We start from the raw sequence: 16,388 nt of genomic DNA, 5'->3' as shown, positions 1-16,388 counted from the left end.
GGCAGTCCTGCTGGTACCCAGCCACAGAGCCCTTCAGGGTCCTGCCTGCGCCTCCCAGTGCTGATGCTGCCACTCCCCTCCACCCCCAAATCCCTGAGCCCCGCCGAGCACCGACCCCTGATCCCTCGGGGCGGCTCAAATGCTTCTCTTATGCAGTAAACTGCAGCTTAAGCAGGCTGAAGCAACCCCCCAAAAATTTATTCAAAAAACCACAAACAAAAAGTGCAATGGGATCTTTTACTCCCCGACTCTGATTGCAGGGACTCGCTTGGCAGGGAGGGCAGCAGCCGAGCAGGAAGGTACATGTATTACATACATAAGCATTATATATGTGACAAGGACACCCCCGCCCCGCGGTGTCGGCGGTCTCCACGCTCGGAGCCCCGGCGGGCAGCGGAGGTGCGGGGGGGCGGCCGGAGGGGGCGGGCGGGGCGGGCGGGAGCGGCCGGGCCGGCTCCTCCCTGCGCACAAACCCGGTCGCGCCGCGCAGGGCGTGCGGAGAGCAGCTGTCGCTCCCGCGCTACTTAAGCGGGGAGGGCGCAGCCTGGCAGCCCCGCAGGGGGATCCGGCCGGAGGGGCAGAGGCAAAAGATAATTATAATAATCTCTCTATAAGAAAACCAGAAAAACAGAGCCGAGATGCTCCGTCCGTAACCCGCAGGTTGTGAATTCGCCCAACACCTGAGAAATAAAGCACGACCGAACAATTTCGAGGCGGGCGGGGAAGTGGGGCGAAAAGTTTGCCGGAGCTCGGGCGACTCGGGGTGGGGGGGGCGCGATGCCGCCCTGGCTGCTCGGCGGCCTCTGCTGCGTGCTGGCGGCGCGGGCGGCGCTGGGCGGCGGCTCCGCGAGCGCGGAGGCGGCGGCGGAGGAGGAGGAGAAGCTGATCCGGGTGCTGGTGCTGCTGCCGCAGGACGACGCCTACCTCTTCTCGCTGGGGCGGGTGCGGCCGGCCATCGAGTACGCGGTGCGGAGCCTGCGGGAGAGCGGCTCCGGTTTGCCGCCCGGCTACGCCTTCCAGCTCACCTACGAAGACTCGGCGTGCGGCAACCGCGCCCTCTTCAGCCTGGTGGACATGGTCGCCCTGCAGCGCCGCCGCCCCGACCTGCTGCTGGGGCCCGTCTGCGAGTACGCGGCGGCGCCGGTGGCGCGGCTGGCGGCGCACTGGGACGTGCCCATGCTGTCGGCGGGGGCGCTGGCCGCCGGCTTCGGCGCCAAGGGCGGCGAGTACTCGCACCTCACCCGCGTCGCCCCCGCCTACGCCAAGATGGGCGAGATGCTGCTGGCCCTCTTCCGCCACCACCAGTGGAGCCGGGCCACGCTGCTCTACAGCGACAGCAACCCCGAGCGCAGCTGCTACTTCGCCATGGAGGGCGTCCATGTGGTCTTCCAGGAGGAGGCCTTCCACATGGCCGTACACAGCTTCGACGAGAACAGCCGCCACCTCGACCTCGATGACATCGTCCGCGCCCTTCAGACAGGCGAGAGAGGTGAGTGGTGGTGGTGCGCCTGGTGTGGCTCCTCAGTGGTGTTTGGTGGCCACTGAGGTCAGGGACGGGGCGCTGGAGCAGTGGGGGACTGGAGAGGAAAGGTCCAGTGGGAGGTGGGAGTCACGTCATGTCCCCACCGATGGGGAAACTTATTGCGGTGCTGTGCTGGCATCCCTGGGCTGGGTATCCCCTCATGACTGGGGACCCCTGGTCCCAAGTTAAAGCTGAGCCCACAGAAGTCCATTAGAGCTTTTCCTCCCATGCCAGGGAGGGGGGCTTGCCCTCGGGAACCGTGCTAGGAGGGTTTTATGAAATAGTAAATCAGCTTTCTGCCGGCAGTCTGAGTTACCCAAAATTGCCCGCATCTGTGGAGCAGCAAATCTGTTGCCTGTTCTTCAAGATTTTTGAAGTGACTTTCTGTACGTTCAAAGTCTAAGCAAAGGTGTTTTCTTCTAACCATGCTGTGTCTTGCCACGGGGATCCTTTTCCCTGCTCCTGCCGCTGGAAGCCCCGTTGAGTACTTCGTAAATAACATGCATGTAGGGGAAGCGGTCATTGAGGGGAATGTGTGGATGCAAAACCCATGAGTGTGTGCAGCTATATTGCCACCAGCTGTTAACAAAACACCAGGGAGATGAATGACTTGTAAAACATCTTGGAAAGTCACCTCTGGGCTGGCTGAACTGACTCTGCTTCATGAAGTAGTAAAATGCTCAAAGTGCTTTAGGACGTTCAAATTTGTAGTTAGATGTGTTTTTAAAGTGAGCAATGCCTGCATACATGGGATTATCAAAAAGGCATTTTCTGTTAGAGGCTCTAACCAGCCATAGGCTTCCCCGACAAGTTATTGCAAAAAAACAAAAGGTGTATTCCAGGAGTGGATCGCAGGATCAAGTTCAAGGAAGTCCTTTACTGTTTTCCAAAAAAGGCATAGATGTACAAAGTACTGTGTACAATTTTTACAGTCCTGGTTGTAGAATGTTAAAATAGCATCAAATTGGACCGATACAGATCATGCCATATGTGAATGGCACAACTGGTGTTACGGTACAGTAGTCTGTAGATGGAGCAGCCTTGCACTGCTGATGTTACGCTACTGTGAAATCCTTAAAGCGTGCAGGAGTGTGTTTGAGATAACTGAGGTCAAATAGCATATGGCTGTTTAATTCTCTCTTCACTGAAGCAGGTGCTTAAAATAGAGCTTTCCTAGTAAGTAGCATTTTGGGACATATGCTGCATGAAGAGAAAGAAATGTGTAAGTGCTAGAGAAAACCACTGTGTGGGGAAAGATGCTTTTCGTTTTTAATCAGCCTAACTTGTGTGTGTGTGTGTTTGGCTTTCCTGATGCTAGGAGCATAACAGCATGTTTACTGAAGAAAAAGATGAGTGTTTGCCCTTAGCCAAAGGTAGCAGTGGCTGTGCTGTGGGAATGTGACTTATGGCTAAAGGCAAACCCTGCTTTTCAGACCATGCTGACAGTCAGGGAGGAGAGGCTTGCTTTCAACCTGGGCTTAAATGCTTTGCTGAGCTGAGACCTCTGGTTTGCATCATTCTGCAACTTGCAAATGACTGAATAAAAGCAGCCCTCTGTCTTCTTTCCCCTCCTTGTGACCTATGGGATCCCTTCCCTCTGTCTTACCTCTTCGTTTGTCATCTGGCTCATGCCACTACTGTGAAATGCAGCAAGTGGGGTCCTTCAGCTTCTGCTTATGCCTTTCTGTCTACAAATACTGACTCACCTGGCATGTTCCTCTGGGCCTGAGGGGTTGTCCTGCTGCTCATGGCATCTTTCAGGTTGTCACAATATTTTAAAAGTCATGTATCATGTGAATGATGCACCACGTGCCTTAGATGAGGTCTTATTTTCTCCTGGGAATTCTGTGGAGGTTCCCCCCATGAAACAACTGGGCTTGTGGGCAACAGGGCACGGTCCCAAGCAATTTCTAGAAAGGTGTTTGGTTGGTTGGTTTTCTCACCAGTTTTTAAGGGCACCTGTCTTGCACCTACTGCGACACTGTCCTGTGCTTGGACCTTGTATCTTCTCTGTTTCCAGAGGCAGCTGCCGGTGGTGGTCCCACCTGAGTGCTCAGGCTTCCCTGAGCTACTCTGAGTGGGGGTGGGCTTTCCAGCCGGTCAGGATACGTGCTCAGAACTCTCCCAAGGCTGGGTAAGAAGCCGCCTCATCAGCTGGCCCTGGGACCCAGGGCAGAGGCTGGCCCCGTGGGTTCAGCTGCTGCTGGATGGGGTTTGCAGTGGGGTCTTGGAAACCTGGGGGACACGGGCACAGTCAGCCACATGCCCATGTTTGCCAGCTGCTGCCTGTTCAGTCCCTGGAGCCATTTCAAAAGGCTCAACTCCTGGAGCCACAATGAAATTGTGATGAAAAATATGATGAGAGAAGTTAACCACTTGTTTTTAATGAATTTCATTAGTAGCTCAGGCTCCCTTGTAGACTCAGCCAGGCTGCAGAATTCATGCTGTAGGCTCAGGTTTACCATAATGGTTACAATCCCCTTACTGTGTGTAGGTATGTTCTGCATAAGAACATAGTCCAAGGGATGCACATAGCAAAGGGAGCACTTACTCCTTTAACTGGAATTAAATGATAAAGTATTTATAGGATGAGTCAGTTATCCTAGTCAATAAATTTGGAATATTAATATTAGAATCACTGTGGTCTGCATGTATTATACTGGAGGGAAAACACTTCTTATGTGTTTGCATGTACACGTTTGTATGTACACAATAGTAAGGTACAAATGCAGATTAAATACACATAACTTACATTTTTGGAAGAATGCAAGAGATGTGCCCATAGCTTATTTGCTTCAAAATCCTGAAATATGTAGTCTTTGCTCTCCTGCTGGGTTAAAAACCACATCCAAATAGTTAATATTACTTCCCTTACATTCCTTTAGAGGCTTACAAAATAGGATTTAATGTATTCTAAAGTAGGGTTTCCCCCTCCACGCTCTTCTTTAATTCCTTTTGCCTAGTGTTTTTTACTGGTGTTGTGAGAATCTCTTTGATTCCATCTACAGATTATGATTTTATTATAAATGTGAATTATAAAGGCAAAGTCATGGGAGAACTGGGAGGGCAGCAAGGGAACACTTCAGAAGGAAATCTCTCACCTATACTGAAATTAGGAACAGTGAGACAAATTCATTCCTGATGTGCATCTGGAAAAAATTGGATCAAAATTTTATAGTAAGAAATTTTTTTTTCTTCCTCTCCTTCATGTTAATATACTTCACAATGGTCATGAAATATGTCTTGCTCGGTTACTCTGGAAATTATTATATTACTCTGCTATAATCAGTAGGACAGAGCTGTGCCTGGTATAACTCTCCTGAAGCGTGGGGATGTACCAAACGTGACTCACCCCGGCAGCGCATCTGGAGCTTTATGCCTGTGATGGCATCCAACCAGAAAAGTGATGGGAGAAGATTAATTGTGTGCAAAAAGATTTGGCTTATTTGGCCTTTTCTGTTCTTGCAATAACACTTCTGCCCAGAAAAGCTGAATGTGGTTTTGATTCAGTTTTATTGTTGGGGTGAAAATATTTGCGTACATTATTGTAGCTCTTAAGCCCTGCCATGCATGACGGCGTGCTTGGAAATGTGCATGCAACTGGTTACGAATCATCATCCCAACAGGATCTCTTGCGATTTTGCTGTAGGATATAGCCCTGAAGCATGCACTGCTACGATACTTGGCTGTTCCCTCTGATGTTGGTAACTTCATACCTGTAGTTTTGTGAACCTATATAAAATTTATAGCATGATGTGCTGAGTGTGGGAGGTGTCTCCCCTTGCCTGAGTTCCTGCTTCCCCTTTGCAGAGGGAAGGGATAGCACTGGGAGAAGTTCCCCCTGCCCAGCAGCAGGGGAAGGGACCTCTCCACCACAGTTGTCACAGTGCGGATCACGATACCTGCATGGAGCTCACCTGCGGGCTTGTAGGTCCCCTTGAAGCAGCAGACCCCCTGGCTCTTGGTCCATGTTAAATGAGGCTCTGTGGTGTTCAGTCTTGTAACCACCTTTAATCTTACACTCAGAAAGTGGCACTTGCTTTTCCCATTTCTGAATGTTAAGTGTCCCATCAAAGGTCATTGCCTAGGATTACTATATAGTTTCTGTAGAGAGATGCTGCTCAATGTTAACAGTAGAGAGTCAACAAATTATAGACTGGACACCTAAGTTTTAGGGGAGTCTGCACCAAACTGTTCAATGGAATGGAAATTAAACCGGTAATGTCATTGTATCATCTTAATTCTCCATCTTCAGATTGTCTTACATCCACTTATAAGTAACAACAGAGGATTATGGTTGCAATTGACTCTACAAATATATGCAGTTGAAGAAATTTGAAGGCAGAACTTAACACGTGTTGTAGGGGTAAAAAACTTATATCACACACAAGCTTAATTTACTTCTTTTCAGAGGAGACAAGGGAGTAGGAAGCCTCTCTGTGTTTGGTACCTGTCTTCTGTCAGCTGTTTGGGAAATCAGCTTTGTTTGCCATCTGTGTTCATGTTTGTTGCAACACTGGGAGGACAGCTGGGGTCACTGTCTCTGGCAGCATTCATGCTTAACAGGCTGTTCCCTGAAATTCTTGAACTGCTTCCTATCTGTGTTTTCCATTTTCTTCCACCAGTTGTTATCATGTGTGCCAGCGGTGACACAATCAGGAACATCATGTTGGCTGCTCATCGGCAAGGAATGACAAACGGGGACTACGCTTTCTTCAATATTGAACTCTTCAACAGCTCATCATATGGTAATGTTTTTCCTGCCCAAGTATGTTGCAAAGTCTTCTGTAACCCTGGTAATATTTTTTGATTTGTTAGCCTCAAAATATGCCCCACTGAGTCCCAGAATACACCACAGTCTCTCCCTATTGTTACAGTTACCTTCCACTTGAGCAGTGGTATTGCAGGAAAGGATCTCGTAGCTGTAGTTGCCACTGGATGGATCACAATATGCCCAATACACTGTGGGCATTACTTATTTAGTTACTTGTAGGGGAGGCAGCACCAGATGGAGACATTGGATATAGCAGCGAGGTGTGGGTACCCCGTGCTGCAGTGTGTGAGCTCAGCTCTGGGTGGTTAGCACCATCTCCAGATATTTGACTGCCTAATCTCAAGGCAGGGGTATTCCTGGCTGCCGAGTGGTCTCTGCAGATGGCTGGAAGGAGGCACTGGCAATGCCTGGGGCTGTGGGCAGCTGCGATGTCTGGGTCTCCAGTAGCCAGCTCTGTGCTGGGGCATCACATGTCTAATTCGTTGCAGCTTTTGATCAGAAACTGCATCTGCAAAAATACTCATCAGAGTTGTATTGAATGGAAAGTACTGCATGGGGTATGGACAGTTCAAATGTACTAGAGTAGGTGGGTTAAAAGTGATTGTAACCCCAAGTAAAAAGGAATAGATTTGTCAAATTAAAACATGAGTTTAAAATGTAAATGAAATATGTTTGATTTTTGAAATATGCCTACATTCAGTTATGTTTGATATTATGGCAGTACATGGTGGGAACTAAACCTGCTCTTAGCGGCTACAGCTGTGTCAGTTAAATTTCAGAGCAATACTGGAGCAACTCAGAATCATAGAATCATTCTGGTTGAAAGAGACCCTCAGGATCATCGAGTCCAACCATAACCTAAAGTAACTCCAGCACTAAACCATGTCCCTAAGAACCTCGTCTAAATGACTTTTAAACACCTCCAGGGATGGTGACTCCACCGCTTCCCTGGGCAGCCTGTTCTAATGCCTGACAACCCTCTCTGTGAAGAATTTTTTCCTGATATCCAATCTAAACCTCCCTTGACACTTGGCCAACTTGAGACCATTTCCTCGTGTCCTATCACTTGCTACTTGGGAGAAGAGACCAACACCCTCCATGCCACAACCTCCTTTCAGGTAGTTGTAGACAGCGACAAGGTCTCCCCTCAGCCTCTTTTTCTCCAGGCTGAACAGCCCCAGTTCCCTCAGCTGCTCCTCATCAGACTTGTGCTCCAGACCCCTCACCAGCTTCAGTGCCCTTCTCTGAAATCTCTCCAGCACCTCAATGTCTTTCTTGTGATGAGGGGCCCAAAAGTGAACACAGGATTCAAGGTGCAGCCTCACCAGTGCTGAGTACAGTTTCATGATCACTGCCCTGGTCCTGCTGGCCGCACTAGTTCTGATACAAGCCAGGATGCTGTTGGCCTTCCTGTCCACCTGGGCACACTGCTGGTTTATGTTCAACTGGCTGTAAATCAACACCGCCAGATCCTTTTCATGTTTGCTGAGTTTTAAACAACATCAGGTGGCTGAAGCTAAGTCCATGCCTGGAAACTAGGTTTTGTTGAAGTGTCAATGTGGCTTTTGAGAGAAGCAGCCTCTTTTGCAGGTGCTGAGAAAATAATTGCCCCCCTGCAGGCTGCCTTAACTAATCTACTACAATAACAAATTCATTTTAAATTGAAAACCAAGTGGGAGTTGAGAGAGAAGGAAAACTTTCTTTCTTTCAAACCTCAAAAAGTTCATCAAAAGGAACAACTGTATTCCCAAAGGTGGATGTATTTAGTCTAGTAAATCAGTTCATTGTAAGTTAAATTCTTTTGCATACATTTTTTGTTATCCATCTACCACCTCTGAGATTATTTCACAGTAAACAGTGCTAGTGAAAAAACTCTGTAATTAATGTATGTAGCTGTTTAAATTCAGAGATACAGATACATAAAACACTACATGTATCATCTAGGTTAATTAACTAAGTGCCAGGTTTTGCCAGGTAGTAAGGAAATCACTTAAATGACTTGTTCTGCAGAACAAGATCAAAGCCAATGGTTCGAATCAAGGTTTTATTTTTGTTGAGTTGAATTTGGAATGCATAAGCAAAACTATTTGGCATTGCAGCCTTTACCAGGACCAGAGCAAAAAGCTGAAGGCCTACCTATATCAGTAGTCACAGAACCCATTTCTGTAGACCCTTGGAGCTTTGTAGGTTTGACTTTACTATAAACCACTGATCAAATAACCCCTCTGGCTGCCAGTAGGGGCTCACTACTGCTGCGCTACTGCTGCACTTCATCTCAGAGAGCAGAAATGCATCCAAAGTGATTCATCTGGCCATAGGTACAAAGTCATGAGTCTGTGTGTGATCTGGGCTCCCTTTGAAGGGACAGGAGAGAAGTAGGCACCCTTGGACAGTGATTCACCTCATCCTTAGGTGTCCACTGTTGCACAGATAAATCCTCCCCTACAGCTGATGGTTTCCTCACCTTGGCTGAAATGGGCACAGGGTGACTGCCTGGGAAGTGCTGATGTTGGCTGGGATGGATGGTACCCAAAGTTCTTCTTGAGTAGGGGATCTCATGTAAGAGCAGCAGCTGCTGCAGGTGAAATGCTGCTTTTTGTGATGGTTTTGCTGTCCAGGATGGTATTTGCTAGGAGGTGGTGGCAATGACAGGAGGCAGTGTTGCCATCCCCTGTGCCAGGAGGGACCCTCTCATCACAGCTGGTGTGGATTGAGTGTCCCCAGTGATGCAGCTCCCAGCAGACGGCTCTTTGTTCAGCCGTGGACAGGGCAGCGCTGTGCTGTACTGGTGTGAGACCTCCACATGGCCCGGTGATGGGAGCAATACCCATTTGCCCTATGGTCGTGTGGGAGCCTCAGTACAATCCCCCTTTGCATCACATGTTGTTCAGTCTTGTAGCATTTCCAATGGATTAGTGAAAACTACCTGTTTTCTGATGAAGCGTGGTTAGAATGTGGCATTTCCTGACATTTCTTGGTAATAATTCTTTTAAAGCATTTTTTCTGTTTCTTTGTGAATGTGTTTCCCATGAAGAGTGAAATGACTGTGCATCAAAAGTTGACTTTTGTGCAGATGATCCTCACATGTGAAAAGCTAGCATAAAAAGAAATATAGAGAAATTGCCCCAAAATTCTTTGTTCCCAGTGCCTGGTAATAATAGATTTTGTACATTATAAAAGGTACAAAATCTAACAGTGGGTGTGATTGGCAAACTGGTACTTTGCCTTTAAGTTCAGATGACCATATTGCAGTTTGTTGTTGCCCTCTGTTCTGAATACTTTTAATTTTTCAGAAGGGCAGCTGTATTAAATGCCAAGGCTGCAATAATTGCACATAAGTACTGTGGCAAGACAACCTCCCACAAAATAATCCATGAAGGAATTAAAATATGTAAATTATTCTAGGAACGCTGTTATGCAAGTCTACCTTCCCTGCTCCCAGTGTCAGGACTTTTAAAAATAAATATGTATAGTGTCCAGGACAGAAACTTATTCACATTCTACCAGCACTACCACTTTTTCTGTATGTAATCTCACTCTTTTTAGCCATCTCAATTTATAAACGCAAAGGTCTAGCAAAGCCCTTTATGCTGTAGTCTCTACTGTACTTCTTGTATATTGCACCTCTGAAATGCAGGTACCCAACAGGGGCAGAGGCTTTTCAACTTGGAGGCTCTGGCAGGGCTGGTTTGCTCAGGCAGGGAAGCTAGCAAGGCGTGCTAGCTTACAATTGCCAGATGTACATTTCTTCCTTTTTGAAAGCAGTTAACAAGGACAGGGTACATGCATTGAAGGGAGGAGTGCTACTTCTAAGGGTGAAACCAGACGGTGGGATGTTAATTGCTCTCCAGGGTTTCCACTAGGTCCGATAAGTAGAATCCTGGCATAAGTAATTTTGACCAGTTAAACTTGTGTTGGGAAAGAAATCCCTAAATCAAGGTGGATATATGTAGAATTCTTAAGAGAATTAAATAGCTGGGGGAAAAAAAAAGTTTGCAGTGCTATTTGGTGCTGAGCTGTGGTAAACAGGACTTTTCTTGGGTGGAAAAGTGAGGTGAAAGGACTCAGGTATTCCTGTGTCTCCCTCCCCGTGTTGGGAGTGATGGGAGCTGCTCTGGAGCCAAAAGCAGCACAACGAAGGACTTGTCCTCCAGAGAAATGCAGGTCCTTCTTTCCTTCACCTGTGTTCTCTTAGGATGCAGAGCAATCCTGCAGTTATGCTTTTATTTTCTTTGACAATAAAGGTAAGGGGTGGGGGGGCAGGGAGTCCCAGCAGCAGTGGCAGGATACTGGGAGGATAAAACACAGGCTCTGTATTCACCGCTTTGGGGGACTGAGGTGGCCTGTCTGTGAATTTGCTCTTGCAGGCACGCGATGCAGCTGGTAGTGCTGTGCAAGGAGCAGCCTGGGTGTTATGCCTGGACCAAACCACTTGCTTATCTTGCTCCAAATGTGGTCCTTGACCCAAGCAAAGCAGCCACATCTTGTCTCATCTCTGGGTCCCATGTGCCTCCAAGTCACCCTTGGGAGCTTAGTGTTAGTCTTTGTCTTGGTTCATTTAGTCATGGTGGTGTTTGTTGCTGTTCTTTGAAAAATAACTGCCTAGCTTTTAATTATTTGTAAGCATTTAAAGGCATGCTGCTTAGGGTTACTGATGTTCTCTCTAGGCCTCCTTTTATTTATCATTTACACAGGGTAGCACAAAACCTGTTCCAGGGCAATGTGAACCTTTCCACTATCTTGTGAAGCTTTGGATCGGAGTCTCAGGACCTGCTAAGTTCAGGCTCTGTTAGGCAGAAGGACTCCTCTGCTAATTAACAACCACTCACCTATCCTGCTTTTAAAAAATCTCATTACTGGTGGTCTGAGTTAAATTGTTCCCCAGCTATGTCACAAAACATGTAAATACAGCATAGGCACAGGATCCTATTTTATTTGTTAGTGTTTCTTTTCCACTAAGAGCAGGGCTGGTCTCGCAGCCACTGCACACATGGTTTTCTCCTTGACCACAGTGGGAGAGCTGTGGGAGAAGCAGCTGCACCATCTTTCAACCATTTGGGTGATGATCGTAGTATTGACTTTACTGGTGCCTTTATGACTGTCCAAGAGTGTCACTGTTGGAGTGATGTGTAACAAAAACTTTGTGGTCGGATCTTCCCTCACTTTTTCTAACTTAAATATCTCTGCATTTGAGATCTGGCCCTGTTTTCTTTTGATCATGCTCAGGCTTCATCCCACCCTTTAAAAATAAGCAAGAGCAGCATGGGAATAAACTTGTCCTTCTGTTCGCACATTAACTTCCCACCAGCCATTCCTCCCTGCCCAGTTTTCTGCTCGTCTTGGAGCAGGTTCAGTTCTCCCTTCTATTCTGCTGTCTCCTGAAGGTGCAGAAGAGGGAACTTTTGGGTGGAAAAAGGAAAGCAGTCCTGTAATGGTACCTAATTTGGAGTTGGAAATATGCTTGGTTTCCCCTTAGGAAATGGCTCTTGGAGAAGAGGAGACAAACATGACCTCGAAGCCAAGAAGGCATACTCGTACCTCCAAACCATCACTCTGCTGAGGACTGTGAAGCCTGAGTTTGAGAAGTTCTCCCTGGAGGTGAAAAGTTCTGTTCAGAAGCAAGGTCTGCAAGAGGATGACTATGTAAGTACTTGATGACAGGCTTCAGGTCTTAGCATCTTCCAAAACATGCTCCTAATTAAGGCAACAGTAGCAGTGAGCCTTTCTCAGGACAGAATCACCTTGATACAGTTGTAAAAGCCCACTGTTGCTTATATAGTTGCTTTTTTTTTTATCTTTTGAGTTTTGTGGATAATGCAAATGGCAGCAAGAATAGACATGGTCTAGGTGCACTAGGTTTGTATACCACCAGAAATGGCTTGTTGGCCTTTGCTTTCCACCTCGTTTATCAGCACTACGACTGGGGAAAGGCAGATTGCCAGGTCTCTCTCCCTCTTTCATTAATCATTTGCCTTTTTTTTACAGGCAAAAAATGAAACTCTTCATTTTTCTTCTCTTCCAATACCTTTTTTTTTTTTAGAATCAGATCTCAAAAAGTTACAGTCTCTGTATTATATCTGATGAAGTTTTTCTTGATGCAAATTAGGAAAGTGGTCTTATTTCTCAACTAAGCATATTTAGAGTGGTGCTGTTGTTTATTTTAAACTGTATAAAATATCACTGTAGTGATTACAAGTTTTTTTTAAACCTAGAGGAGTGCCACTGTCCCCTAGAGATGAATATAGGAATGTATGTCTTTTTTAATCTCTCAAAATGTAGGAGGAAGATGCCTCTGAAAATTGCATTTGAGCTACTGCAAACCTAGGTCATTAGAGATTTTCATAGGAAAGTGTTCTGTGAAAGCAAGAATGTATAGCACATACTTACAGGGATTTCTGCATGCTGATACAAGTATTTCCCAGACAGTCAGCCTTCCCCATGATGGGGAGTAAACTGTTTGAATACACTTAGAAACAAAAGAGGCTTGAAGAGAGTTTGGTTGGTCTTTAGCTGTAGGAAACGAGAGCTGTAATACAAACAGTTCCATAGGAAAAGTGGCTATCAAGAAAAATGTCAGTCTCTTGTGATTAAGAGCATGAGACAAAACTTCTCTGGTTATCATACATGTATACAAGTAGAGGAATAGTGAACCCATAAAGATAGAAGAAATTTTTAATTTGTAGACTAAGGTGGCATACTATATCGTTTTTCAAGAAAATTCAAATGTTGCTGTGAAGTGCGCTCTGTGAAATTAAGGTGCTACAGCAAGGGTAAACCTGCTTGAAAGCTGTTACCTTGGGTAATTGGAAAAGAACTGGTACATCCAGAGCACCTGCTTTAACTCCTGAAGGAAGGTTTGGAGAAATTTGTGCCCAAAACACAAGAAAGCAACTCAAACCCCTCATTTACTAGATCCCAGTTGGGCACTGGCCTGAGCTCTTCGCTCTAAGCAATGTCCCCCTCATGTGGAGGCATCATCTTTAGTTCCAACCACAAGCAGATGAACTTAAGGTTGTTTTAATAAATGACCTTTCCTGCATTTTATTTCACAACCTCAGCTGTTTTCAGAAAATCTGTGCTTAGAGCTTGGATATATTTTATTTAAATATTTTATTTAAAATGTAATGTTGAATCACATCGGTGGCTTGTATGTTTCCTGTGAAACTTTGAAAGCCTAGACAGGAAGAAATAATCTTTCGTTGGCGTTCTTTGCCTTGGGTTAGTAGAAAAACCCAAACTGAGTTCAAGCTGCTGCTCCCTGAACAGCATGCTAAATGAGTTTTGAACAAGGCATGGGACTGTAATTTGTGCTATTCCTCCCTTTTCCCCCTCTACGTGCCCTTTTGCAGATGTCACTTAGCAAGATACGTACCTTGAAAATCCGCTACCTGCTTGCATTTGGTGAGAAATGTGATTTTGAATCTTAAAGATCCAGTCATCCCCAGTTCTGTGGCTTTTCTAGAGCAGCCGGTGTGACATTGCCCAAGATGAGAAAAGTGTAAAACTGCTGAGATCTCACGATTCTGTCTGTCCAGCTTATGAATGATGGGTCATGTTATGGTGAGCAGTTTGGAGGTGAGCAAGGGGATGCTTTGCTGTTCTTTAGAATGGAGACACACTGTAAACCCTATGCAAGTTCAGTGTTGGTAGATGTTGAATAGATGCAAGCCCTGTTATGGTCAAGTGGAATTGTCTCCACGAGAGAGCAAATCCCCTGGTGCCAGCAAGGGGAAGATTTTGTAGGGTTACAGAGCTGTGTACCTGCTGCCAAAAGTCCTCTTCTCTCTTTCCTCACTCCATGGTTGCTTGTGCAATTAGATGGCTGTGCTTCTGGCTGTCCCAGGGCAGCTGTGCAAATGCCTGGCTCCCTGCTGCCTCGTCCCTGACCTTCCTCTGCCTGGCTCTGAGGGATACCTCTCCCTGCATCGCACTCCCACCTGCAATCCAGAGCTTTTCATGTTGCTCCAAGCACTCCTTCACCCAAAAATGCCAGCCTTTGCCAGGGCCAGGCAGCAGCATGAACCCCTCCTGCCGCTGCTGCTGCCTCTCCCACTTCTCTTCCTGCTCCGTCTTTCCCACCTGGCTTCTCGCACCCTTCCCAGTCTCCTCTTGTTGGGGCACAGGGAGGACTTGTTATCTGTCTACACCTACCACAGCTTTCTGCCATCTGAAACAGCAAACCTTGTCTCATGGTGGAGGCCATAGGGATCTGGGCCTCCTGTGGAGGAACTACAGGTTGTGGCTATGGGGGAAGGAGGTTTGGTTTCAAATGCAGAGTGTCCTCCTGTAGACTCACATAGATCTCAGCAGAGCCTCTCCTGCCTGCTTTCTCACAGCTTCCTAAACGAATGGGAAAATAAAACTTCTTTAAGAGGGGCAGCCTCGGGTTGAGCATGGCAAAAAACATTAGCTGTGTTACTTTATTAACAGTATGTTAATTTTAACTGCCTGGTTTTCTTTTAATAATTTATGATGAATTTTGCATTTCCCCACTTTGGACAGGGAGGAAGAGATGCTTCTTATTCCTTTAACTGATTGTTCCGCTGTTGTGTTCAGAGGAGAAACATTTCAGGACATTCTTCAGGCTTAAGAAAAAAAAAATCCACTTTAAAAACTAATGGGGGAAAATAAGAAACCAAATCAAGGGCCATCTCCTTCCTGTCTGAAAGACTTGTGGGTAGTGGGCATCTCATTAGTGATGCTTCTTTTGGCAGCGTGGGAAGAAAGTGGTAACGTTGGCCTGGGTGTGTGCTGAACAAGGCTGTGTCCTCCAAGGGAAGCTTGGGAGGGAAAGGTCCTTCAGCTGGCTGGGTGGGAAGCAACGGAGGTGGATTTTTTTCCTCTGGATTCTGCTCCTGAATACAAAAACTCTGGGGAAAGATAGTCAATGGTATGGTCCATCTCAAGTCCTATCTATGGGTGTTGAAATATAATTCTCATTATTTTCTGCAAGCTGTGTCCCAAGATGATGAACTCGAGGGGATTTGGGTTTGAAGTATTCAGTGTTTCTGCTTTTCTGTGCCTATTTTTCCAGTGTCGTGGGAAAATGGAGCCCCGGGTCCAAGGTCTAAATTATCTTGCAATGACCCTATCTCAAACACAAGTCGTTAGCACTGCCATTTTGTCCTGGCCTCTTGCCAGCACTAATCCTAAAGGCATTATTATCTACCAGAAAAGAATATCAAAATAATGGAAAATAAGCAGATGACAGAAGGAAAGATAAGGGAGACAGAAAGGGCAAAGTCCTAAAGCAGCAGCCGTCCTGTTGCCGGATGGAGAACACATATGGCCCTTGGAGGAGTTACAGGTCAAAGAGTGTTGGCCATCTTCATGTTCAGCTGTGAAAGAGAAAAACGTGTTCTGGGTTTGTCTTTCCCAGGTCAGAAATTGCTATTGTTTTTGCATTGTTGTTATGGTGTGGAAATGGAGAGCGGGGAAGAACCTTTGCCTTATGAGTGAGCATGACAGTGTGGAAATGGCAGTTTTTCCAACTCCTTCAGGAATGTCTTGTGAAGGAAAAAGCTTCTTAAGCACCTTTTATCTGAACAGCGTCAAAAATAAGAGTGGCAGAGAGCTTCTGAGAAAGCATCTTGGAAGTGTTTGTGTAGGTAGTAGTTGCACAGGATTGGGCTAAAAATGTCTGCAATGTCCCGTTGCAACATCCTGTTGCAAAAGCTGCCCGAGTCCATTAGCAAATATTAGTTTGCTTGGTCACTGCTTTTTTAGAGTCTGAAAGCAGTTACTGTCATGTTAATGTAACCCAAAGAACTGTGGGTTGAGCCGTCAGATCTGCTCAGCCCTTGTTTCAGCACTTAATAGTGCCGTGATTGTTTTTCAGGGAACACCCTGTAGCTCTGTAGGACACCTGACCATTTTATTTCATGCCTACCAAGAAACTGACTTCTTTGATAAAACAGTCAAAAAAAGAGGAATTTTTTCAGAAGTCCATTCAGATTTGGGGGTCAGGCATGAGGACAGTAGAATCACTTTAATGTTATTACACAAATTATAGCAGTTCTCTCGTTTCTGTAATGTTAATGCATTACCAAGACATTAACAAGAACGTGTGCTGGTTTCTATAAACCAATTGAG

At 46.2% G+C, this 16,388-nt stretch overlaps 1 protein-coding gene across 2 annotated transcripts in view; it reads left to right on the top strand.

Annotated features, from left to right (window-relative positions):
- The first annotated feature begins 644 nt into the window (after positions 1-644).
- Positions 645-16,388, top strand: part of NPR3 (natriuretic peptide receptor 3) — a 39,762-nt gene continuing 24,018 nt past the window's right edge. For both annotated transcript variants that reach the window (XM_005512054.4, XM_065047514.1), the window contains exons 1-3: positions 645-1,489; positions 6,148-6,270; positions 11,773-11,939. In XM_005512054.4, coding sequence (XP_005512111.3) covers positions 778-1,489; positions 6,148-6,270; positions 11,773-11,939 — 1,002 coding nt within the window. In that variant the 5' untranslated portion in view covers positions 645-777. The remainder of the gene's footprint in view (positions 1,490-6,147; positions 6,271-11,772; positions 11,940-16,388) is intronic.

This window comes from Columba livia, chromosome Z (assembly GCF_036013475.1).
Source record: "Columba livia isolate bColLiv1 breed racing homer chromosome Z, bColLiv1.pat.W.v2, whole genome shotgun sequence".
Lineage (NCBI taxonomy): Eukaryota > Metazoa > Chordata > Aves > Columbiformes > Columbidae > Columba > Columba livia.
The sequence above is the reverse complement of the archived record's forward strand: the minus strand, read 5'-3'. Positions and strand labels throughout refer to the sequence as shown.